At 47.0% G+C, this 26,935-nt stretch overlaps 1 protein-coding gene across 1 annotated transcript in view; it reads right to left on the reverse strand.

The window, feature by feature from the left end:
- The window catches only part of TBXAS1 (thromboxane A synthase 1), a 154,172-nt gene that overhangs the window by 84,730 nt on the left and 42,507 nt on the right, over positions 1-26,935 (reverse strand). Inside the window, exon 4 of the mRNA XM_046020971.1 lies at positions 24,752-24,804. Within this exon, the coding sequence (XP_045876927.1) occupies positions 24,752-24,804 (53 nt within the window). The remainder of the gene's footprint in view (positions 1-24,751; positions 24,805-26,935) is intronic.

Here is a 26,935-nt window from a genome sequence, read left to right on the forward strand (position 1 = left end):
TCACACTAAAACATGTTCATGAATGTTCATGGCAGCTTTTCTTATAATAGGCAAAAACTGAAAACAACCTAAATGCTCTTCAACAGATGGAAGGTTAAACAGTGGTATATCCCTACAACAGAATACTATGCAGCAATCGAAAACTCAAACTGTTGATACATACAATGATTTGGATGGATCACAAGGGAATTACGGGAGTGAGAAAAGCTAATCTAGAGAGGTAACATATGATTCTGCTTGTATAACCTTTCTGAAATTGCCAAACTGTAGAGAAGGAGAAGAAATTAGTAGTCGTGACAAGGTTAGGGATAGGAGGGGGGAGGGACCCATGTGTCTCCAAAGAGTGGCACCAGAGAGCCTTGGGGTAAAGGGACAGTTCTGTATCTTGGCTTTGGCAGTGGTCACACACACAAAACCACATAGATCTGTATGCACACACACACAAGTGTGTGTAAACCTGATAAAATCTGAATAAGTGTTGTGGGTTGTACCAGTTTATCAAACCAGTCAGTTTCCTGGTTTGATAATGTCCTGCAGTTATGTGGGAGGTCATCCCTGGGGGGAACTGGGTAAAGGATACACAGGACCTCTCTGTACCTTTTTTGCAACTTCCGATCAATCTAGAATTCTCTCAAAACTGAAATGTTTTAAGTCACCCGGGAGCTTGATGAAGTACACAGTCCTTGCTCTGCTCCTCCCCAAGCCAGACCAAGTAGGCTTGGGCAGGGCCAAGAATCCGCATTTTTAACAGGCTCTCCACATTCTGATGCCAGGAGACAACAAAGGCCCACACTCTGGGAAATGCTCTCTGAAGGGGGTGATTTTGCAGTCTCAGTGGCTGGTCAGAACTGTCTGTGGAGCACTCAGAAAACAATGCCGGCCCCACCTAGACCTGCCTGACCAGAGTCTCTGGGGTGGAATCCGGTCCCTTTTAATTTTAACAAGCTCCTGAGGGAGTCCTGATGTGACTGATGGTGACCAGCCTAGAGACCCCCAGTTTAAGATCCTCTATATTTAACCCAAGTTCACACTCATTCTCATTTCCCTATATTTTTAGACCTAAAACAAAAGGATTTACATTAGGGTGCACCCATATTTTGGTAATATATCTGTATTGATTTAGTTATTACCGAAATAATTTTACATGTGATCTGGATTTTTTAAAAAAACAAGAAAATAATGCTTCTATATTCAAATGGAAGTTGTCCTTCCAAGTGGGCACCTTGGGAGTCCTTGTGCTTTTTTCTAGTAATATTGCTAATGCTAAAAACAATTTTGTCACAATTCCTTTAGAATTGCTTCAGAGACTGTTTATGAACCTCGTGAGAAAACTGGCCCCATTTTACATGTAAATTGCGTAATCTTGTGAATTTATATTTACACAAACACTCATCTCTAGTTTGAGGAGCTCCCGGAAAGATTTCGAACAGAGAATGTAATGAAGATTGTTTTTCGGGCTCCCTCTTGGGTACCTGGGAGGGCTCTGGCCTTCCTGTCTGCCCAGCGCCGCCTCAGGAGGCGGCTTCCCCTATTCCGTGCGGTACTGAAGGATCTGTTGATGATAGCACCTTGCCATTCCACCACCAAGTCCACCCCCAGCATCTGGTCATGGATGGACTCGCCACCCAGGCATACCAATCACAATGACTCATCTCCTTGGCAACACTGACTGGTCCTGGGGTGGACACATGACCCAGTCAGGGCCAGTCAGAATCCTTCATTGGATATATGCATGCAGACTGCAGGGAGAAAGCTTCATCTTTCTCCTAGAGCTGCTAAATTGGGGATAAAGGAGTACAGGGCGGTTGGCCGCCATCTTTCTACCACATGGTAGGAACTGTCCACAGAAGGAGCGAACAGGACGAGGAGAGATTTCAGACAAACGGGGTGTCAAGGAACTACAAAGTCCGGTTCGAAGCTCTGCCTGCTACCGCCCTTCCCGGATTCCCCACACTTCAGTCACAGCGTGTGTGCTTTAGGTCATCTGAGTTGGGTTTCTATCGTTTGTTAGCCGGAAGTCCTAACCAAGATGGTGCTCCCCTTCCTCCTCAGCTTTGTGAATACCTGATACCCTCCCACCTCTCAAAATGTACTTCTCCAAGGGGGCTGATCTCAGTTTGGTACATCCGTGTGAAGGTGTGGGGGCATCTAACTGCTCCCCGAGATGGGGGGGGGGCTACTGCCCAGCAATATGCACCCGAGCCCGGAGGCTGGATCTGGGATCAGCCGGCGTTGCCACCCACTCAGACAACCACCGCAGGCAAACTCTGAAAATCCCAGTTCTGGGCTCCAGCTTCCTTGTCTCTGAAATATGGAAGCAAAACATGACAATCTCTACAGTCTGGTGTGGCTTTGAAGCCTTTAATTCCTATGAATTAAAAAGGAAATTACATCAAGGTCTTTGAATGTTAAGTCTCCTTTCTACAGGTGTGAAGGCACTTCCTAGATCAGTGAAATGAGCCAGTGAGGTGTTCGACTGGGTTGAGGGCCGTCCTCAGGACCTTTGCACAAACCAAAGCTGTTAGCATTTACTGCACGCTTACCACCTGCCAGGCCTTGTTCTAGGTGCACTACCCGTATGATCTTGTCTCATCCTCACAGGACGTGGATGTGGTAGTTACTCCACCCACTTTTCAGAATAGGACACTGAGGCTGAGAGAAAGAAGTTGCCCGAGGACGCGCTACTCCAGGGCCGCCTGGTCTGTGGAGCTGCTCAGCGCTGAGCAGGGGTGCAAGAGGAAGCCGCCAAGCCACCAGCTGCGCCGACGGGGTCTTTCTGAGGAGGAAACACAGACTAGCTTCTTGTTTCACCGACCAGACCTCCAGCCCCCACCCGCCAGCCCAGTTACAAAGGTAAGTTCTTGCTTCACCTTTTGGTGAAAGTTCTTAGCCGATTATGTTCATTTATGTTTATTTATGCACATAAGAATCTGCGTATTTGAACTCCAGAGCAACTGGTTGAAGAGAAAATTCAGGCTAATCATGAAGTATTGTGCAAACAAGAAAACCCACTTGTTTGACTGTTTAATTGGCAGATTTTCTGTTTTGTTTTTGTTTTTGTTTTTTTAAACTGACCAGTCAGTTCAATCAAGATAGTTGATAATTGCCTTCTGGTCACTGAGGTGAGGTAGCCTGCTGGTATTAGCCTGTGGGCTGCCTGGCCCTGTGCCAGGAGGCCTGCACCTGTCAGGGGCGGCCAAGCTCTCCAGGCTGTTCATCAGAGGTGCCTCCAGGACCTGACATGGGAGGATGGGCAGGTTACGCAGCTGAACAGAAAAGCACATTGTAAACTAGTACATATAGTTGTGTAAATAAATACTAGCCCATCCGACTCTTTGTCAGTTCACTCAACAAGCATTTACTGAGCCAAACTCTGTGTCAGGCACTGTGCTGGGTCATGTTAATAATATCCCTAGAAAAAGTCTAGAGGAAGCTATACTGGCCCACGGTGCAGGTGTCTGAAGCAGGAAATGTTGGGGGACTTTGACTTGTCATGCTGTCTTTATTTCTTTTGTGTCCCAGTATTTTATAATGAGTGCGTGTGACTTTTCTACTAAGAAAAAGACCAAAGGGGGGGGGGGACATTTCTCATTGGCCCCATGGTGTCTTTTTTAAGAGTCAGGGTGGGCATTGGCGGTGACAGCTGTCGGGACTTGGGTTCAAGGCTCTGCCTTGTGATTTCACAGCTGTGTCACCTTGAGCAAACCACAACTTTCCCGAACCAGTTTCTTAATCAAAGAGGCGTGCTAGGAGGGCTGGATGAGAAACAGGAGAATGTTTTGCGCACAGCAAAGTTTTAGGTAAGCGCTGGTCATGATCACCTCTCCATCAGCAGTGTGAGCCCCCTCTCCTACGTGCCCCAGCAGGGGGCCTTCACCCCCTTCACCCCCGTAGGCGGTGAAGAGGCTGGGTGAGGCTTGCCCCTGGGGAACAGGTGATCTGCTGCCCCCCCCCCCAGCCCCCAGCGTCTGCAGAAGGAAAGTGGATGCTCATCCAGAGACTCCTGGTGTCCAGGGAGGGTCTGAAGGATGGATGGGGGCCTTTGGCTTCTCTGGCAGCTACTAAGCATGAAGCATCTGGTAAATCCTTGCCTCGGTGACAGTGTGATTTCCCGGCACGTGGGGAATGCTGAAGGGTAACTACTGGCCTGGCCTTAAGCCACACCTCTGGCCCCCCATAGGTGTGGAAGAGGTAGGCACACAGTTACGGGGGGTTGTGCAGAGCCTGAAGGAGGTCACTGTGATGAGTCCTAGACTCTCACTTTCCAGAAAATTCTGAGAAAGGCTGAGCAGAAGTCCACTGCCAGTTGTACTAGGTCATTTGGCTTTCTGGGCTGGGCAGCGGCCATGGTTCTGGGAGAAAGAATGGCCCTAGGAGGCCTGGGGGTCTGTCCCGGCTCAGCTGACTGGGGCATCTTGCTATCCAATCTGTCATGAGAGCCCGGGAGGCTTGTGTTAGCAGAGACGCAGAGCAGACTCAAGCTGCCAGCGACACCTTCCTAGAGGAGCAGTGACAGAGTCACAGGCCCATGGAGTTTGGAGTCAATGGGAGCAGGAGTGTGCCCCCCTGTGTGCGGACGCCTCTTCGCACACGTGCTGGGGGCTGATCCTGACCTCAGCCCTACAGAGCCTGATGGACCGAACCAGCCCTTTATAAAGAGCCCTGCCCCTCTGGGTGGGGCCTGGGTCTGCTCCGTGTCTTCCTCCTGCCCTGTAGAATCTCTGGTCTCTCACTTCCTGGCTGGACTTTGGATCTCCCACTCAGAGATGTATGTCTCCATCATTCTGGCTTGTCTTCCCGACCTGCTGCTTGTCTACACATGGGTCCCGACTCAGCTATCCACCTGGGACCTTGTAAAATGCAAATCTAATTGTACCACTCCTTTATCTTAAACCCTTCAATGGTTGGTCACCATCAAGGTCTTGGGCAGTCTTCAGCACGGACTGCAGCATCCCGCAAAATGCAGCCCCTGCCTTGTTCTTCAGCCTCATCCCTCCCTATTCCCCATCACCCCAAGAGCCAGGACGGATGATCACCCTGATTCACTGAAACCCTCCATCATCCCTCACCTCCACACCTTTGCACATGCTGTTCCCCCCGCTTTTCTGGAACAGCATCCCTCCTTCTCATTTTCCTGCCTGGTTGACTGTTAGTGGTTCTCCACTCACAGTAGTTTGATGTGTGCTTGGCTGTCTTTCCACGTGATTGTGAGTGCTTTAAACAAAGGAACCTTCTTTATCTTTGGCCTTTAGCACGGACTACAGTTGTGGGCAGGTGGTAGGAGTTCCATAATGTTAACGGAGCCTGTGTATCCCAGTCCCACCCTCTAAGGCTGCTGGGTAGAGGCCCCATCTCTCTGGGATAGGACCATTGCAGTAGGCCTTAAACCAACTCCTCCAAACCAGCTCCTCCCTCAAGACCAAATCTACCTTCCTCAAGACCAAATCTACCTTTGAAAGCCGAAGCTGACTATGTTGTCACACGCCTGATAAGCCTCTAATGACTCTCCACTGTTTGAAGGAATAGGCCCAGCTTCTTGGCCTGTCGTGAGAGGCCCTGCAGGAGCTGGTAACCCCTCTCCCTACCTTATTCCTCTTCCACCAAGGTTCACAAAGCTTCTCAATTCGTGGCACGGGTAGTGACTCAGGAGCTTTACGTAGCCTCCCAAGGCCTAAGGAGGTACCCAACAGTCTCCTTTTTAAGCACGTAAGTCCAAACAACTCAGTAATTATTCATGTTCTAACAACCCAGTGGACATTGGGAAAAGGAAGACACATAAATTGAAAGTACTTCTCACAGTGTCCAAAAGATGTCACTGTGTTTCCCATGAATATTTAAAATACCCCAGGAAGTCCCTGTAAATTCACCCCGTGGCACCCTGGGTTGCCTCAGGCACATAGTTTGGGAATCACAGCCACATACAGTTGCTCAAAGAATGATCATTTGTGGTTCCCCAGATTTGCAGCTTACCCCCATGCCCCATTCTTTTCACACACAATTTCCCCTGTGATATCCCGGTCTCCATCTTGTTGGGAAACCCTGTTCTGAAGTTGGGTCACCTGTCCGCTCTTCTCTGGACCCTTCTCAGACCCCTCCTTGCGACATCTGGAGCGCCTGGTCCACTCCTCCATTTATTTACATCTCATTCTGTTTTATTTATCGATGACTCCTTACTGCTGTGAATTCTTTGAGGATAAAGCTTTATTCTTATTTTTCCCTTGCATCCCTGAGAGGCCAGCAGAGCTCCTCCTACATAGGAGGAAATGGAGGGATGGTTCGGAATCTGCCTTTCTCGTTCTGGGGAGTCACTTGTTGTCCTCCTGACTTCCCAGTTCCTGCGACCGGCCCATCTGAAGCCAGACTTGAAACCTCGGAGCCTTGTTTCCCTTTATCCTGCATTCCAGAAGCCACCGTAGTCCCCGTTCCTTCCAAAACCTGTGGCCCTGTTTTCCTATTTCTCTTCCACCACGATGGAAGTGGCACCCGCGTGGAGGGCCGCTCTACTGGCTTCTTCACGGGTGTGTGTCCCTTTGTGGCTGGTGCTGGTGATCTCAGGTACGGCTGTGCGCTGTCATCTGGGTGCTGGGGACTGGGGGAAGTTGGTGCTGAGCACACAGAACTCTTAGATCGTCTCTCCGCTGCCACCCAATGGCTCTGCCAATGATTTCATTTGAATCAGAGGTTCCATGACACGGTAACACTGAGACAAGTGGCTCAGATCCCCCTTTAGGGGAGGACTTAGCCCGCCATTGACAGCGTAGTCAGCAGAGAGCCTCCACTCTAACTCCAGGGTCATGGGCGACACGGGCCAGGCTGCGGCTTCATCTGTGTCCCCTGGTCCAGATGGTCAACTTCTCATGCTCCAACGGTTCCCACCTCAAAGCCTTTCTCTAACTTCATACCAGGGAGAACTCTTTTCCTTCTTCCTCCTCATCTCCCTGTCATCATCCCTCAAGACCAAGCTCAAGGACTGCCCCCTCCTGGAGGCCCTCTCTGCCTTCACTGGCCCAGGAGTCTACCCAGTTCATGGCTTCAGGTTGTCTGCTTACTCATGTGTTCAGCCACTTACTCCCTGCCATTCTGTGCAACTTGGCCCAGGTCTGTGTTTTTCTTCTAAATTAGATGCCAAATTTCTTCAGGAAACAAGAAATGAGTGAGGGTTTTTTGTTTGTTTGTTTGTTTGCTCTTTGTGGAAGGGCAGGATGATATCCCCACTGCCGCAGCTCAGTGCTACCCACACAACCAAGCCTAAAACTTCTGCTGAGTGGATAATACCAGGGCTGAAGCCAGCAGTGAGTTCTTCCAGCCGTGGGGGAAACTGTCCCCTCTGTCTCTCTGCCATTGGAAGAAATGGACCCAGACCCCAAAAAGAGTGTGGGAAAGGTCATAAGGAATGGAGAGAAGGGCACGCTGCTCCTAGGATGAGCTGAGAAGTGATGGCTGAAAGGGCATTGCGTTTGGAGTTAGAATGTTGTGACCCTGGGCTGGTCCCTTGAATCTTGGGGTCACAGTCCCTACACCCAGTAGATTTTCCAGGTATCAAGTGGGAAAGCAGGTCTCACCACCCTTCCTTAGGGACCTTCTTGGCTCCTGCCAGAAATACCCTTTGTAGGTCCTGCGGTGGATTTCTAGTAATGACAGTAGGGGCTGAAGGAGGACTGGGCAGAGTTCGCACAAGCCCGCTTGGAAGAGGCGGGAGAACCACAGCGCCCCCCAGGGGGGTCCATGAGAGCCAGGCCCTCCCGTGACCTGCAGGCCGTCTCCCGCTGGTCCCTCACCCAAGCCCTGTCAGCCACACCCATGGAAAACAGGCCACTGTCCGCTCGTGAGGCACCACAGTCCCGGAGCGGCGTCTGGGTAGTGGCAGGGTCCTACCAGGAGGCCTCACACTGCCGAGGAACAACCCCAGGCTGGCAGCCAGGAGACGCGGGTTCAAGCTGTCCTCCACTTTTCATGAGTCTGGGCAGGAAGTTAGCCTCTCCCCTGACCCTCTGCTTCTTCATCTATAAGATGAAGTGGCCCTTCCAGTCCTGGTGAGCTGTGACTCTGTCAGGCTACCGTCACGCTTCCTCCAGAACAGAGCTATGGCAGGAAAAGGGAACTGCTGGGCAGCAGGGTTGGGCGGGGGGGGGTAGTTGTCTGAAACAAACCTACAACGATAAACCTCTCTACTCTATTGAATATACCCGCCCATTTAATTTATTCAGTTAATAAAACTTATTCCCCAGAGGGGGACAGGCAGAGGTAAGCCACAAACCAGTCTGCCTGCGTGAGCATGGGTATATACGTCTCGCTCATAACAATAAAAAAAAAAAAAGTAATTAAGAGACGTGTCGAAGTGTACAGAAATCCTGAAGGACACCAGAGAGTCCAATTGGAGTTACTGTCCTTGGTGCAAATTTAATTCAATAGGGAATAGATAAATAAAAATAAAGAAAAAACAAATTCAGAACAGATGTTAGGCAAGCAATTTTTTTCACAGTAAGAATCATAAACGTGAAGAACAGCCTATAAGGCAAAGTTGTTGATGCAAACAGCATCAAGCTACTAAATAAATAGTTAGATGGCACTGCAGGGACAAAGAAACATTAAAATAGTCATTTGGCTGTCCCTGAATATTTGCGCCCACACAGGGATGCCCAGGCATGTCGGTTCCCGGGCACGGGAGGGGGCTGTGTGTGTGTGTGTGTATGCGTGTGTGTGTGTGCGCGCATTCTGGTGGGTGTAGAGAGGACGTGCAAGGCATATATTGGTGCGAGACTCTAGCAAAATCTCCTCTCCCCGGCTGCCATGTGGGTGCAGAATATGTATAGTGAGGCTTCACAGATGCTGGAGAGTCGGTTCTAAAGAAGACAATGGGGTCGGGGAGGAGCCTCAGTGCCGGGATGGTGTGCCCACAGTCCTGGGCAGGCAAAGATAGGAGAGTTCAGTGGCAGAAGGATTTCAGGCACAGTGAGGGAGAGACGGGGGCAGGAAAAAAAAATTAAAGACCAGATCACAGTGTTTTAGAGAGAGAAGGAAGCTCCAAGATGATCTTTCTAGACCAAACTCCCCTCCCCCATTGCATAGCTTGAGGGAAATGAAGGACCCAAGAGGTGAGATGATCTGTGGGCACCACCTGGACACTTGCCACGGCCAGGAGGAGGGGAGGGTCAGGAATTCCCCGGGAGCCATAAAAGGCCAGAGACACTCCTGCCTGGCTCCTGAGGACCTGCAGCAGGGAGGAGGGAAGCTGGCCCCAGCCCCAGCTGGGGATGGCTCCTGGAGCTGGCTTTCTCCCTGGGGGCGCCTGCTGGTGTAAGACCTTTCAGAGACTGACCTAAGGAACGGAGGGATCATCACCGCTCCCGGGGCAGGCTGCACTCACTCACGGTTCCTTTGATTTTCATGGCAGACCTGGGAGGTAGCAGGCAGGCACATGTCTTTTTTTTTTTTTTAAAGGTTGGGGACAATGATTCATCACTCATTCTAGTCCCATGGCAGCGAACAGCCAAGCTAAGACCAGAACCCAGATCTGGCTCGCAATCCAGTGCTCTTTGGGGCACCCTAGGCAGACCCCCGAGGGTTAGGCTAGGGGAGAGGGTGGCCCCTTGGGAGCAGGACATGGGTTAGTAGCCCCCAAAGAACCTGATGCATGACCAGAGTGAGGGGAGCCCCGCTCTTGTATCATGAGAGCATCACCCCTCCCTCATCTGTTTATCCCGCAGATGCCAGGCCGGACTGGCGCGCCACGAATCGCTTCTGTGCTTCTGCGCTTCTGCGGGCTTGCTACTGAACTGACGGCCATGGTCACTGATGGGAAAAGGTTATAGACCTGTCCGCCCGAAACCTTGATTTAATATGAGAACCTTTCCCCCAATTCCTTTCATTATATCCCAAGGAAATAATATTAATTATCCCAATCAGCAAAATCACCAGACCTTCCCGTTGAGATTTTATCCTGAAAGGTATGTACTGGTCACTCAGCAGATGCTTCCTGAGCCCCGTTTACGTGTCGGGCACTGTCGTTGGCCTGTGGGAATAGCCCCGCACGGAGACAGACTGCGTGTCTGCACAGAGCGTGAGTTCTGAGAGAGCCGGGCGGGAAACAAGTGATGAAGTGGCCTGTCATTGGGGTTGATGTCCTAAGACGGGAGTGTAGGGAGTATCCGAGGAACAACACTAGGGGACCGTGGAACAGAAAAGGCTTGGGATTAGGAGAACCAGGGACGTCTGGCTGACTCAGTCTGTGGAGCATGCAGCTCCTAATCTCAGGGTTCTGAGCTCAAGCCCCATGTTGGGCAGGGAGCCTACTTAAAATTAAAAAAAAAAAAAAAGAAGGAGAACCTGCACAGCCCGGCACTCAGCTCTTGCTAACCACGTATTATTTTTGTCCTATGTTTCCATATAAGTGGAGGATAATGAAATCAGCTCAACCCATCCCCCGGAGTTGTTGGGGTGGTCACAGGGGATACTGTCCTGAAGGGACAAGACCCAAATAGAAGACCAGAAAACAGTTATGGACTGGTATTTACCACGTAAGCGGCCCCAGGGAACAAAGATATGTGTCTCTTACAATCACGAAAGCAAGGTACATGCCTGTAGCCTGCGCACACAAGTCCATAAAGCATAAAAGGAGGTCCATGGGAGCGCTGTTTGCTGGAGGCCATGGTGTGTCTCCCCCCGCCCCCCCGAGGAGTGGGGACAGGGATGGGCAGGAAGAGTGGAGCCCCACACTCTGTGGGAACCCTGTGACGTGAGGGTCCTTCAAGCAGAGTGCTCAGTGAAAAAACCAAAGCAGGGAACGAGGGCACGGCCATCGGGATAAGCTAAGGATAATACACATGAATACACAGTTTGCAGGAGAGCGTGCCCAAAAAATGCATGTTAACCAATGGAATGGTTGTCTGTTGGGGAGAGAAAGGTACGAGGATAAAAGGGAATAAATAAACATGCAGAACACGTGGCAGTGTGTTCCCCATTCTCCACGGCATCTCAGAATGAACACACACACGCTCAGAGAGAGACAGAGAGACAGAGACAGAGATGGAGACGGAGATAGAGACAGAGGGAGAACATTTTGAAATGGCGGTAATTAGTAATTACTGGTCGCAACACTGATAATTCACTGTGGGGAAGTGAGCTGCTCTCATCGATGGCTGTGTTTCCTGGGGAATACGTTGGGAGTAAAATGCTATTTGTTAGATCAGTGTTTTCTCTCAGAGCCTGTTCTCTATATTCTAGTCCCAAGAGACATTCTGGAAAACAAACAAAAAAGGTTCTGTGGTCAAATAAACACTGCGTGCTAAGCGTCTCGCTTGGAGGTGTTCCAGCACGTCAGTACGGGCAGGGTTCAGAGAAGCCCCACGATCAAGAGACCTGTGTTCCTTTGACTAACCCAGTGTTTCTCGTGTTTGACCAGGGGGAACGCCCCCTTTTTTATTTTCCATGTAACCATTATTATTGTCCATGGAAATGGTCCAAAGGACACTCCGTGGGAAACAGCGTGTTAGATTGTTGAAGGATGTTGAAGGCTGAGACTCAAGCAGGCCAGAGGCTCGAGATTCCAAGCATACTCTGGGACTCGCACCCTCCCATCTTCTTCCTGATGCGGCTATGTGACTGGGGTGCTTTGTCCTGAAGTCACCAGGGATCCCGTATCTCATCCGTAGCTCCCACTGATCGCAGCAGAGATGTCTTCCCTCTGCCTTGCCCCCCTCCTCAGGATGGGGGGAAGGACCTTTTTGCCTCCAGAACTCAAAGCCCACGTGCAGGGATGAATGTCAAGTCATGTCCTATTCCTTAGAATGGACCAGTCGTTACTTGCTACAGGATATTTCCTGGATAAAGTTTTTCCTTGCATTTAGACCTTGTATTTCTGATGAGCCAAATCACTGTCATCACTCACTTGGGCCACTAGAAGGATTGTTTGTTTGTTCATAAATTCCATCCCTTTCCTCCCCCACCATGACCCCGGGCACCTACTTCCTTCCAGAAACCCACTTCCTTAGCACCGTGGCTTTGGTCTCTCTCCTCTCTCTGCACTGCCAAGGTCATGTTCTCTGTCGCTGTCTCAAAGATCACACTGGCCTAGCACACCCTTGGCCTGTACTCGCTCCCTTTCTCTATCCCAGCCAAAACCCCATAACTTCCTCCCAAGCTTATGCACCCGGGCACGCCACCTCTCCTTCACAGGACCCGGTGTGAAGGCCTTTGGCCCCTCTCAGTGAGCACACCCTCTGTGCAGAGGCCACGAGGACCAAGGGGGGACTTGCGTGTGCCTCCTCCAGCAAACCATCACAAAGCAAGGCCATGATCTTGACACGTTCCTCGAGGTGGGAAGCCCAGATAGGGAAGGGCCAGTGCCCAGGAGAGGAGACGTGGCCCCGTGAACGAGTGAGTGGACATCGACAGGAGTCCCAGACACCGGGGACTAAATTTATATGAGACACAAAGGCTACAGTGACCTGGCGAGAAGGAGGAAGCTTGGAGGGGCTGAAAGCAGAACTGAAAAGTAAACACATAAATTGTAAAGGGTTTGGCAGAGAGTGAGATAAGAAGAGAAGGGGCTCCGGGAGGGGGACTACTGGGAATTTATTAAAACGAACTAAATTTATGGTGCAGCTCAGGCATTTGTTGATAACAGGGCTAGTCTGGTAAAGAATGTGCCCGCTGGCTTACAGTCAGCAGGAAGCTGGGGCAAGATGACTGGGGCCACGCATTCCAGTTAGAAATGTGTGGCTCACACTGACCAGTTGGGTTCCACAGCACACCGGGTTGACATTTCTCCTGGAGTTCTCTCTCAAGGTTGGGAGGCTGGGAGGCAAGAAGGAACGGCCACATAGCCACAGTCAAAGGGAATAGTAAAGCATTGTTACAAAATGTTGTCCACACGTAAAATGGTGCAGTCACTACAGAAAACAGTAGGGCATTGCCTCAAAAATGAAAAAGAGAATTACCACATGATCTAGCATTTCAGCTTCTGGGTCTGTCCCTGCGAGAATTGGAAGTGAGGTCTCAAAGAGCTGCTCGCCCACCCGCGTTCATAGCCGTGCAGGGCACAATAGCCCAAAGGTGGGAACAGCCCAAGGGTCCACAGACAGATGAATGGATAAACAAAACATGGTATATGCTTAAAATAAAATATCATTCAGCCCTAAAAAGAAAGGAAATTCTAACACCTGCTACCACGTGGGGAAACCCTGAGGCCATTATGCTCAGTGAAATTAGTCCTTCACAAAAGGACAACTGTGGTATAATTCTGCTTCTTTGAGGTTCCTGGAGCCGTTGAAATCATAAAGCCAGAAAGTAGAATGGTGGTTGCCAGGGGCTAGAGGAAGGAGGTGGGGGGAGGCTTTGTTTAATGGGTACAAAGTTTGTTTTTTCCAGAGGAGAAGCGTTCTGGAGATGGGTGGTGGGATGGTTACCCAGCAGTCTCAATGTACTCAGTGCCCCGGAACTGCACACTTAAAAAGGATTAGGATGGTAAATTTTACATTGTATTTTACCACAAAAGAAGAGCCCTCCAGCCAAATGTCCTCCATGCACGCCGCCCTCAACACCTGGGTCAGACCAGGAGTCGGGGGACCCACTAATCCCACAGCCATGCGATGTGGAGGCACGAAAGCCCATTCCACCTACTACGATGAAATCTTAATTCTGTGGGTGTCGGTTGTCAGGTCTCGGACACTGAAACCTGTTGCTCGTTAACAAGTGTAGATGTGGGGGTGGGCAGGACTCAGGATGTTAAGTGTCCGTTCAGAAGACAGCATCCTAGTGGGATCCCAGGCTAAGGAGGACAAAGAACTAAAATGGTCCCAGGGACCCAAACTCTAGCAGAGACATCTAGAACTTCGGGTAAGCCGTTAAGAATCTTTAGGCTGGAGTCCTTCGGAACGATCGAGTAGCCACGTGAGTCACAAGGGACAAGCCGTAGTCTGGCAGTGAATCTGAGAAGTGAACTTGGAGAGGTGCAGACACCCCTCAAAGGGAAGTGGAAGGTCCATCAACATTGGCCTCTCTGGTGGTTAATGCAGTGAGCACTGCATTAGCGATGGAGAAGATGGAGGAGATGACCCTGATGGGACCTGGATTTCCTTCCCAAGGGGTCCTGTTGGGAAGGGCGGTAGCCTTGATCAATACCCAGATGCCCACTTCCCGTGTAGCCCGAGTAGTACCAGGAGGTGCTGGTGGGTGTTGGAACACAACAAAAGACCACACTCACCACGTCCACCTACCACGTGGCAACGGGCCATCCACCAGCCGAAGGCCCAGGGCAGAGCTTATAATTTCCTCTTGAAACAGGGACAAAGATAGCATCATATGCTCACAGTGCCTCCTTAGTGGTTAATGTGGGGAGCCTGGGCAGCGTGTCAGAGAGTCAGGCCTTTGTCAGTAGACCAGTACACTGTGAGCCTCACTTGGAGTAGGAAATTTCATATAGTAGGTTGCAAAATTCTTACAGTCTGGGAGTATGATGGGGGAGTAGTTGTGAGGAGCATGGTCTTGAGATGCAAACAATAATCAAGGAACTTATTTTAGTAATTAAGTTGCTACGATCATGCCCCAGGCATGCAGGCGTCCTAAAACCTGGCAACCCCTTGCTAGGGGTTGTGTGCCCAGCGGCAGAAATCTCCCACTTAAGACAGACCAGGAATAACTGCAGTACATAGTAAATGACCCAAACTCTAAAAGATTTAGAGGTCTTAAGGAGGAAAGGAGAATGTGGTCCATTTTATTTTAATTTCTTAATAAAGATTTTATTTATTTATCTAGAGAGAGAGAGAGAGAGAGCTTGGGAGTTGGGGAAAGGGAGAAAATCTTCAAGCAATCCCCGCACCCCAACCATGCTAAACATGGAGTCTGACGTGGGGCTCAATCCCACCACCCATGAGATCATGACCTGAGCTGAAACCAGGAGTTGGTCGCTTAATGGACCGTGCCACCCAGGGGCCCCATGTGGTCCATTTTATTATTTTTTAAGAGATTTTATTTATTTATTTGAGAGAGAGAGCGAGAGCACAAGCAGAAGGGAGGGGTTGGGGCGGAGAGAGAGCAGACATCCCGCTGAGCAGGGAGCCTGAGGTGGGGCTCGATCCTGGGACTCTGGGATCATGACCTGAACCTAAGGAAGATTCTTAACCAACAGAGCCACCCAGGCACCCCTAAATGGTCCATTTTAAAGATAAAATTTGATCATTCAAAACTTAGTAGAATTTCAAACGTGTGCGATGATACGTGATTTGTTTGTTTGAAAGTGTATTCTATATATCCAGAGTTAATTTGGTGTAGACGTTTAGACGCCTTTGCCTTCTGCCCTATGTAACAAGATTCAAGACTGTTTTTTTTTTTTTTAAATCATTCAAGGGCTCCAGGAACTTGAAAAAAGTTTCTCTGCTCCCAAAATCGGGATAAAGAAGAACTTTAAGCTCTGTGTGAATTGGGAATTAGTTGCTCCTTTGAATTTAGAAATGACTTTTCTTACATCGTGAAATCAAAGATAGTGTGTCATTCTTATTTTTGGACAGAATAGGGATGCTATTTGCATTCTCAATTAATTAGGGTTGAGAGCCATAAGAATTGGGTAAGCGTGTGCAACTTCTGAGAGTATCTGTGCAGAAGAGGTTCTCGACAGAAGATGTCTGCTAATGCCAGGGTTATCTGGACCTGCTTCCAGATGGGAGAATGCCTTGGCAAATGCCACAGTGATTTATGACTAGGTTACATAATTCTATTTTGCATTTTGGGTTGAACAACTTGGATTTGTTGCAGGTACAATTCAATTAAATATGGAATTTATTATTTGAAAATATTAGCTGGAAATAGAGTTTTATGCCGTTTTAATTTGAGATGTTCTGTTGTTCGGGGGCACACTGGTGCAGGGCTGTCACCTGGGGGATAAAGAAGTCACTGATGCCGTATGTGGTTGTCACGGATGGAGGGTGAGCTCCCTTCCATCTTGAACCCGCTATGCTGGTAGATTTGGGGAACGCACATCAAGGAGTGTAACACTGAAAATCTGAGGCTGACTTTTCCTTGCCTGTGAGCCCTGCACTCTTCCCAGCCAAGTGCTTGTCCCCCACCTGCAGTGCCAGCCCCTCCCCAGATGTGGAACAACCCCAGACATCCCGTCCTCAACCTTGATCTGCTCCCCCCAGGATGGATCTCTTGTCCCCAGCTGGCAACAGGAACTGGGTCTGGTTTCTGCATCCTGAACCTCACATTCTGCTCCCAGTCTGAGGACTGCGCACCTGCGTGTGATTTGTCCCCAGGCATCTCCCCCTGGATGCCTTGCTTTCCTCCTCCCCGAAGCCCATCTCAGGACCCGGCACCCCCTGTTGTTGGGGCCTCATGTCCACTGACAGGTCTTCCTGATTTCTGCTTTTCTGGATGCCTGATTCTTGTCCAACTGACCTCCTCTTTGGGTAGCCTTCTCCTGGACTGTTCACAATGGCCATGTTTGCTGGAATGGGGAGTTGCCAATTTCTTAACCCTTTAAACACTGTGCTTTGCTCATTGGCTGGAACCTCCTCCATCAGCAACCCCAGCCTGGTCAGTTTTCCGTATCTGGCCACCCCAGTGAATGTCTGGGTCATTCCCTCTGCTGCCCCATCCCTTGGAAATGCACAATGATGGCCATACCTCACTGAGACAGAGTTTTCCCATGAACTACTTAGATATCGACCCTCAGTGCAAAAATAGTACCGACAGATGTTTTAAATTGCCAGCCCATATATTCTGTTAACGCTTTTTCGCTTGAAAGATTCTGGGTTAAGCCTGGGCAGTAATTGTCATAATGCCTGAACTTGTGATTTTAAAGAGGCAACAGCAAGGTGTTCTCGGGCAGCAAGTGCTGAGTGAGGGGCAGGAGCCCCCCCCCCCCTCCCCGCCACTGGAGGGCAGTTTCAGCTTATATTCTATTTCAGCCACTGATTTTGTCCAGGGGTCTCACAGTCTGAAACCACCATAAAAACCGGGGCTTATCACATTTTCAGTGATGACTGTTGGGGTCGAGCCATTGGTTTGCAGCTCCCTCATTTAGAGCTGGCAAGGGTTTCAGGTATCATCTGGCCCTTTGCTTTTCAAATTGCTCATCCTGACTTACTAGTGGTTATGAAACCGATTCAGTGAATCGTGACGTGCTTGTATGTTTTGTTTTGTTTTGTTTTCCAGGAAATAATAGAATAGAATGGGTCAGTGTGGATCTTGCAGTAATAAGATGTTCTTTTGTAAGACTTTGATTTCAAGTGTGCGTGTCCTGGATCACCGTGCAAAATGTATTATTCACCAAGGCTCATAATTCAAGTGTCAAAGTCACTGATAGAGTTCACATCCCTCATTTTATTTTGAGAAATCTGGGGCTTCAAGAGGGGAAGAGATTGGCTTAAATCCATCAAGGTAACAAGGGACAGATAGGGGAGCTGGAGCTGGAACGTGAACCCCAGTTTTCTCCTGTAAGTTGGCATGCTCTGTTTGATGTTTTTCTACCCAAGAAAGAGGAATTCATATGGGCTCCTGATTTTTAGGAGTGTAAGTCCCAAAGACCTGGACAGTAGGAGTGATTCAACTACGCAGTAACCCCCACTTATGGGTTGTCATAGAATGAGAATGGGGGAAGGGAAGTGGTGAGAATTGGTGAGTAAAAGAAGAGACTCAAAGTCCAGAAAAAAATGGGTAAACATCAAAAGGGTCTTTGGATGAAGAGTAGGGAAAAAGAGTAATCTTAAACCGTAAGGAAGAATGGAAGCCTTATAGTAGCTCAGGTGTAACAAGAGACTGTGATAGTAATGGGAGAGGTGAAAAGCAAGCTCATTCAAGAGAAGTGGGATGCTAATAGAATTCTTCCTATCCTTTTGGGTCTAGATTGCCTATTTATCTTAGGACAACTGTTCCTTTGATAATTCTACCTATTAGACTACATGCTTCAGTGGGTGGTAATTATCATGTATTTTCCTGCTGACAACTTTCTTCCTACTCTTAAAGCCCTCTGAGGGGAGAAAAAATCAGCCAATTATATTCATTTTTATAAAAAAAAATGCACCCCCACCCTAAAATGCAACAACAGGGTAATTATTCATTTAAAAATGTGCCCTTGCAAGTTGAGTGTTAGCAACTGATCTCTCTTGACCCATGAGAATACAGATATTTAACTCACAGAGTGATTCTCAGTAATTATGGCATGAAGACCACGAGGTCCCATATTAATTTTGGTTTCAGACCCATATCACTTGAAGATGGTGGTCCCAAGCTTTGTTTTCCACACTTTCTTGAAAGACTCAACTTTTACCAAGTCAGGAGACCCAAATATTGCCCCCTCTGCCCCCTATCAGTTGCCCAGGTGTGAGTCTGAATGCTTGTATTTTCTTGAACAAAGCAGCCAAGGGTTCCAGCCCACGCCATCCTCTGCCACGTTTTCAAGTCCCCTGTGTTCAAGTGTCTTGTGTCGTCTTAGAGAACAACGAGGGGGCACAGGGCTGTAGCAGACTGAGTCCTTTGGAGCCCTTTCGTTCCCAGAGTTCTAGGTCTTTGCAGGTCGGCCAGCAAACGTCTTGCACGTTGATGACACAGCCGTCCACCTGCGTTTAAGCAAACCCATCTCGGTGCCGTCCTGCAGCCACACGTGTCTAGCACGTGAGCTCGCTGGCTTGGAGCTCTCACGTGCGAACGTTCCAGACCCTACTCTGTTCGAAGCGCCGGCTCTCCTGATGGACGGCACAAGGGCATCTGAGCGTAAAAAAAACACTGAAATGACCTTATTGTTCTCGTTGCTTTCCCATATGCATCCTGAAGTTCTCAACTTCCTCACTGCGTGGTGAGAAGGTGCTATTAGTCCATGGGCGCTAGCTGATTCAAAAAAACGGTGCTAAAAACCTCCACGTTGGAAGCATATGAAACACCTCTACCTCCCATGGGCATGAAGCTGGTGTCTGAGTGCCAGGTCTTTTCTACCAAAGCCTTATTTGTTTGCTAAATCGATTTTTTTTTCAATTTGGGGACTCAGGATCCCTGAGAGATTGCTTTAGATTCTGAGGCTTGCAAAGATGTTCTGAGAACATTCTATTGCTGCTACGTACCAGAAGGTACTGCATGCATGATATCCAAATGAGATGATTTGGCGGAGTGCTGGCATGTGATTAGGGAAGGGATTAGTGCAGAGAAGTCAGAAATACGTAGATATGGGCACTAATAAATGATAACAGTGATGTTCACTTCAGTTGGAAAAGGATGACTTTCCAGATGGAACACTACCATCTGAAAAAAGTAAGAGTGAATTCACTTGAGTGAATGCCTCCTCCTGCCCTTACTCTCAAGTAGATTCTCAAGGTATTCAATACTGAAATTTTTCAGATGAAATAAAAGACACCAGAAAACTGGAAATTAAAAACATATCTTTTTGAGTAAGATCCAAAATGTAGAGACCATTAAAATTGATTAAATTCAACTATTAAAAAACCAAATGTTTTCTAATTGGAAAAAATACACAATAAATGAAGTTAAACAATACATAGGAGAAAATATTTGCAATGTATGTTAGATGTAAAGGACTATTTTCTTTAATATGTGAAGAGCTTCTACAACTAAATTGGGAAAAGATCACTAATCCAATAGAAAAGTGGCAGACGAGTCTTCAGAAAAAAAAATGCTTTTTAAACATAAACCAAAAAAATGGATTTTAAACATATGAAAGATACCCAGGCTTGCTCATCATTAGAAAAGTGCAAATCAAAACTATCGTCAAGTGGTAAAGACTTAAAATGACAACCCACTACATGTTAATGGCAATCACGTGAGAGAACCAGGTGCTCTCATAGACTTATTTATGAGAATATATACTAATATAACTCCTAGACAGAGCCATTTAAAATAAAATTAAAAATGTAGATAATCTTTGACCTAACAATTTGTTTTAGGAATTTATCCTACAGACATACTTACATAAAATAGCAATGATGTATATACAAGAATATTCACTGTCATATTATTTATGAGAACAAAATATGTTCATCAATTGAAAACTTAATTTTAGAATTTGGATACATCCATACAATGGAATCCTTAAAAAATAGAATAGCAGTTATGGGGCACCTGGGTGATTCAGTCATTAAGCGTTTGCCTTCGGCTCAGGTCATGATCCCAGAGTTCTGGGATCGAGCCCCACATTGGGCTCCTGGCTCAGCGGGAAGCCTGCTTCTCCTTCTCCCCCTCCCCCTGCTTGTGTTCCTGTTCTCGCTGTCTCTTTCTCTGTCAAATAAATAAATAAAATCTTTAAAAAATAGAATAGCAATTAACAAGAATGAATGTACTGAAATGGTACAATTTCACAAATATCATTAATGAACAAGGCAAGATAAAGAATGGCATCTAGCATATATTATCCATCTGAGTGTTAAGAAATTGATAGCAGAGGTTCCTTCTGGGAAAGAGTAGCTAAGGGTCCAAGAAGGGTGTCAGTTTCACACTCTGCTGAATACTTGTTTGTACTTTATGAATTGTATACAATATGCATGCTTACCTACTGACAATGTACTGTTCCAGGGAGGGTATATGAGATCACTGATCAAATCTGGCTTGTTAAAGGGATATAGGAATGAGGGGGTAGTAATGAAATGGAGGGGTGGGGAAGGATGGAGGCCAAGAAGCACGAGAATCAAGTTCAACAAGAGGGAGTAAATATACTTTTTTTTTAATACTAGAAATCAAGGGTCAAAATAAAGTAAGGGCAAGAAGAGATGGGAATGGAGCTAAGTAGAACAGCTACAGAACGGTCCCTTAAAAGACATCTAAGAGAAGGGTAAAGAAGCTTTGGATAGGAGACTTCAGGAGTCACAAATGAGCTAAACTTAGGTGCTGTAAGTACTTATAAGTAATTAATAGGAAGAGTTTAATAAAGGCTTGTCATCCACTGGATCATAAAGCCAGTTACAAATTGGCAGGGAAAATCATCTCCATCCTGTTTCTATCCAATCACAAGTGTCTAATGGTTATGTTGATATTGTTCTTTTAGGGTTTAGGAAGAAATATAAATCCAACTGGGGGCTCACGCTCAGACCGAAGGAGCTAACCAGTAATCATTAACTGACGGCAGGTTGTCTAAAGCCGTAAAGCCTCACTTTCTTCCTATTATGTTGTCAGGGGTCCTACCGTGCAATTCAAAAGAGTTCAAACCAAGTATTGTGAATAAAAACCGGATAGGTACGCGTGCCAGTCCATCAAGCTCAAGGAAGGCAGAGACAACATGTGTAGTTTTATCTGCACAGCGCGTGGCAAAGCAGGCTACATAATTAGATACTTGTAGAGACATTTTGTTCTCGGTGATGGTGGCGGTGCCAATAAACAGTGATGCTGTCAACCCTTCTTGGCAGAAAGCTTCTCGAGCAGTATCTTCCCCATAGCAGTGAGTGGGAGGGAGGATGGATAAGGAGCCGATCTCCAGTTTGGGGACCCAGACTCTGACTGAGTTGCTATGATAACAACCAGATAATAAGCATCATGATCCCCATATTTGGCTTTCAGGTCCAGAGCAGAGAGGAGGTCCTCTCTGCGCATGCTTCTCCGGGCACGGAGTGCTGTCCCGACGCCCAGCAACGCAGTGCCTCTCTATATGGCATCAACAGTGTGTGCGGCTTTTCCTTGTCAAACGCTGCATCAGTCTATCATTTTAATTTTTAAGAGGACCCATCTGGTCTTGGTAATATTTTCTAAAAAATAAAAGTAGGGGCACCTGGGTGGTTCAATTGGTTAAGCCACTGCCTTCAGCTCAGTTCATGATCCCAGAGTCCTGGGATAGAGTCCCATATTGGGCTTCCCCTGCAGGGAGCCTGCTTCTCCCTCTCCTCTGCCTGTCCCCCTGCTTGTGCTCGCTCGCTCTCTCTGTGTCAAATAAAGAAATAAAAATCTTTAAAAATAAATAAATAAAAGTAGTCAGGGGTGCCTGGGTGGCTCCGTCGTCCATTAAGCGTCTGTCTTTGGTTGGGATGTCATCCCAGGGTTCTGGGATTGAGCCCCGCATTTCATCGGGCTCCCCGCTTGGCAGCAAGCCTGCTTCTCCCGCTCCCTCTGCCACTCCCCCTGTTTGTGCATGCGCGCCTTCTCTCCCCCTCTAGGTAAATAAATAAATATCTTTTAAAAAATAAATAAAAATAGTCTAAAAATTAATATAACTTCAACTGAATCACTGTGTAAAAGAAAGGCTTTTTACTGAACGTAGTTCATCCTTGACATTCCCAACCAGCTTAACCAACTGAGCCACCCAGGTATCCCCATCCCTTTCATTTTTAAAGGTGAGCACACCGATTCTCATCAAGATTACAGCGCTCAGTCTGCGCTTTGCCCCATCACCCTCTTGACTCCAAATCCAGGAGTGGACATGTTCAAAAAGAAGTCAGCATTTCATGGCTCATCTTTTTTTCTAAAGGAGAAAAATGTTGACAGTTCTGTAGGAAGAAATTATTTCGTCACCTTTCTTTTTTCCCCTTTTCACCAGAGGTGGGAACAAAGAGTGGAGATGATGCTGCAGTTTCTATCTCTACAGCCTCATCAGAAATCATTCTCTTCGATTCCCTTTTTCTTGAAATGAAAAGGATACATGGTGTTAACTTAGTTAAAGTTGGGCAGGCGGAGTTGATTAGACCTCCTGTCGTCAAAGAGACTAATTGTCTCTCCCTCCTTCCCTCTTTCTCTTTGTCCCCCACCTCTCACACAGGCATGCACACCATGCCAGCCACAAGTTAATATAGTGCCCTTTAAACTCTTCATCTGACATTTTAAAATTATTTTAAAATACCCAAGTGCTCTACTCTGAAAAATCTGTACCAGAAGAGTACTCCAGGGGACATATTCCTAGAATTCAACTTAGGCCTTTTCCTAATTCTAGGGAAGCTGCTGTCATTCCGAGTCACTGCTGTGTCTCAGTAATGTACGGAACAGTCTCCAAGGTCAGTGTCAAGTCAACCACAGACTGAGACTGTTGGGAAGAGAGAACTGGAATGAGAACTTTGAGAAAGCAATAGAACAGCACAAGAGAAAGGTAAATGGGTCAATCCTTTGAGCCTTTATTAAGTATCTATCATACTTAAAGCAAGAAGCTATGCAAGTTAAAAAAAAAAAGTGAAGACCAAGCTAAAAGATATCTTAGAGAATTACGTAGAGTTAATTATTGAAAGATGTGCACCGTCTCCCTGCCCTTCCATCAGAGGAACACACCTCCCTGCCCCATCCGTGTCAGGCTTGGCCAAGTGACTTGCTTTGGCCTCACTGTGGGCAGAGTGTGCTTCCTGCCCTGACTTTGAGTGTGGCCATAGAACTTGGTTTGGCCAATAGGATGTTATCAGACACGATGCAGCAGAAACTTAAAATATTCTTGCGCACTTAGGTGTGCTCTCTTGAATATTTGCCTTCACCTTGAGAAGAGCCTTTCCTGGTTTCCTTGCTATTCCAAGAAGGACGAGAGATACATAGAGCAGAGTTGCCCCACTTGAGCCTAAATGAGCTGGCTGCCCAGAGGACCAGCAGATGCACCAGCAAGCCCAGCTGAGTTGAGCCAGGGGTAGCTTAGATTAATCAATTCCAGCCACCCCTTAGACATGTGATGAATAATAATTTATTGTTTGAATCCCTGCATTTTAGGTCGGTTTGTTCTGCAGCAGTAACAAACTAATTCAGAGAGCATCTACTATGACAATTTATTACTTTTGCAGGATCGTATAGCAAACTAAAGGGCAGTGAGAACAACTTGGCCAAAACTTTACCTGGCCAAAACTCCTGGGTAGGGCCTTTTCCATAAAATACAAGTCAGTCTTTTGAAAATCATCACTGGGAGAAGAAGTATCATGGATCCTATGGATAGAAGGGTTCCCAAACCACTGGATCCCATTAGTGTGTACATTAGGAACACAATAGAAGTTTACTGCACCTAAAACAGTGGGCACAGACCTGGAGGTCTGCAAAAAAAGGTGCTAATAATCACCCCATGGCTGAGGAGGAGTGATACAGGAACAGACTAAATATGATTAGGACTCCAGTGTTGAAAGACACAAGTTGAGAATCAGTATGACTCAAGTCTGTCAAATCTTGAATAAAATAATTGGTCTTAACATATGTTTGTTCACCAGATTCTGGAATTTCATTTTTTTTTTAAAAGAAGGAGGATTAACTTTTAGGAGGATTTCTTTAAAAGAAGGAGGCATAACAAGGGAAAATTCAAGAAAAAAAGAGGGCTCTAGTACTTTACATGGCAGAGAACTAGGGTGACCAGATGTCCCGGTATATCCAGGACAGTCATCATGTCCACTGTTGTCCTGGGGTAATTGTTAATAGTGCCCCCTTTCACGGTCCACACCGTGTATTGTATTGGATGGCAGGTTATATGGGTCATGCAGCTGGCAGCATGTTTTACCCACAGAATTGAACAAAACAGGTCCAAGTTAGGTTTTGGTAAGTTCATGAGGAAAGACCAGCCATGGGTTCTCAAAGCAAACTAAACTGAGGCATGGAGGGCCACTGTGTCCAACTGCAGCAATAGTGCGAGATGGTCAAGGCACCCAGGGTCTGAGCTAACTGGTCAGGGTCTTAAAGGCTGGGAAATGGTGTTCTTTCAGCTAGCATGGGGCCCCCTTGCGGCCTCCTCCAGGAGCCTCATCTGTATAGCTAAGCCCTCTCTTTGTGGGTCCTCAAAAGATCTAAACACATGCAACATCCCCATTCTGGTTATTACTTCCTTATCAGAACATGCAGAAATCAAGATAAATGGTAGAAAAGTGGAGTTCCCTCTTACCCACACAGAGGTCCATATAGCTTTCTGAGCTCCATGTGGCTTTCCCAGAAACCCTGCGGAAAACACATCACTATGGTAAGAATAAGATTAAACAATATTTCAAGTATTCAAATTTATTTAGGAAAAAGTCCGGAACCGTGAGAACACAATTACATAAACAATAAAAAAGAATTCAAGTTCTATTGCTTTCAAGTACTTTGAAGTATTAGAATAAACAAATAGCTTTAAAAAACATATTGCCAAGGAAAAATCTCGGTCAACTCTGTTTTAATGGATGGAAGGAGATCATCTCTACTTCAAGTATTTGCGTGTAATTGCTGCTAAAATATTTGAAAACTGTTTGCTTTCTCAACTATGTTAACATTCCCCTCTGCAGTGTGGTTTATATTATTATTAATTTTGGCAAAGCCCCTTTGACAGCCACTATATTGTCAACGCCTGCTGAATCTATCCAAATTATCACAAATTCTGAATTATCATGATGCAAGTGAAATTTTTGACTAAAATCAATGGAGTCAGAACACAAGAACCTTAGAGTAGCTTCCTATAGGACAAAACATTGGACACATTTTGTCATGGGAAGCAAATACACCCGGAGACAGATGTCAGAAAATGCCACACCCACTGTGCTGCAGGGTTGGGGTCATGTAGTGAGGATGGGGTTTGTGTGCAAATATAGATGGAGGAACTGTAGGGGTGAAGGTCTGGAGATTGCTAGATCCCTGTGTCATGGGAATGCAGTATAAAGGGGACACAACCAAGGCATGGGGGAGAGGAGAGATTTGGGAGGTGGGGGGTTGTAGAGGTGGATGTCCTTAATGGAAATACATCCCATTCTTACTACATCCACTTTCACAGTCTAAGTTTGCCATACATCAAGGAAAGTTTCTATGAATATAAAAATAGTCGCTGAAATTACTATGTTCTAGAAGGATTTTGGCAAGGTTTGTACATACAAGGATGATGAGCTGAAAAGGAGCATATGTGGAAATTACCAGAGGCAGGAGCACAGTGTTCTCTTCATATCGACAGTTCTACTGTTTTTCCTCAGAATGTTAGTACTAAATTACTCAACTGAATACAACTGATCATTCCCCCCTCCCAGAAATATGTGAAATCTATTTATTTTGAATTTCCTCTCCAGCATGTTGTTCTCTTTTGACACTTAGAAATCTCTTCACACTTGCTTCAAGGACTCACCGGAAGCCTTAATGAGGTCGCTGTTTGCGGGTTTAGCGTTGTGAGCGCGCCAGCCCTGAGACAGAGGTGGGGAGAAGGTATTTAAAACACTAGGAGGAGAGCAACAGCAACAATAAGAGGAATGAGAATGTCAGGCAGAGAAAAGAGACAGAAAGGAAAAGAAACCGAGGAAGAAGGAAAAGGACAGAAATAGCTAATGCTGTTATCTGTGTGGTGCTGAGGGCCAGCCTTTCTGAGGGGGGTAGTGGGGAAATCCTAGAATGACATCGAACAGATATGACCAGGATTGGCCCAGTTAGCCCTTCCTGTCTCTGTTCAGCTCAGCGGTTCTTCACACGTGGGATCTGTCGGTTCCTGATGAAGGGTCTGGTGGCAGCACCACCATGAGTTCGCAGATTAAACCATCTGGCTTCTGAGAAAACCCAGTGATGGGAAACAAAAATACTCTTAGAAGATAGTGTCTTGGGTCTCTATCTACAAATGCCTACAGGACCTTTCCACTTGCCTGTCATTCCGGCCAACCAAAGGTATCTCCCCAGAGCAGCTGCCCTCCAGACCTTCTATTTCTGTCAACTCATGGCCATTCTCCCTGTGATCCTGGCTCAACACTTAGAGACGCTTTGGCTCACTTGCCTTGAACTCTCTACACCGAATTTGTCCTAGGAGTTACTAACTTTGCCCCCCAGTATCCTTCTCTTTCATCCTCACCACCTGAGCCAAGCCCTTACCACGCCACATAGACTTTTTAAACTAAGTCTTCTCCCCTGCAGCATGACCTTCCACTTCAGGGTCCCTCTCCCGCTCACAAGTGATAGTACGCTGGCCTTTCTAGAATGCCAGCCATCCAGGCTGTCACTCCCCCATCTTTGCCTTCTAGTCAATCCAAGATACTCATCAAGCTGTGCCCTATTTCTCATTTAAGTACGAACACACATATTTTTTTTTTAAGATTTTATTTATTTATTTGACAGAGAGAGATCACAA

The sequence above is a fragment of the Meles meles genome, chromosome 10 (genome assembly GCF_922984935.1).
Source record: "Meles meles chromosome 10, mMelMel3.1 paternal haplotype, whole genome shotgun sequence".
NCBI classification, from domain to species: domain Eukaryota; kingdom Metazoa; phylum Chordata; class Mammalia; order Carnivora; family Mustelidae; genus Meles; species Meles meles.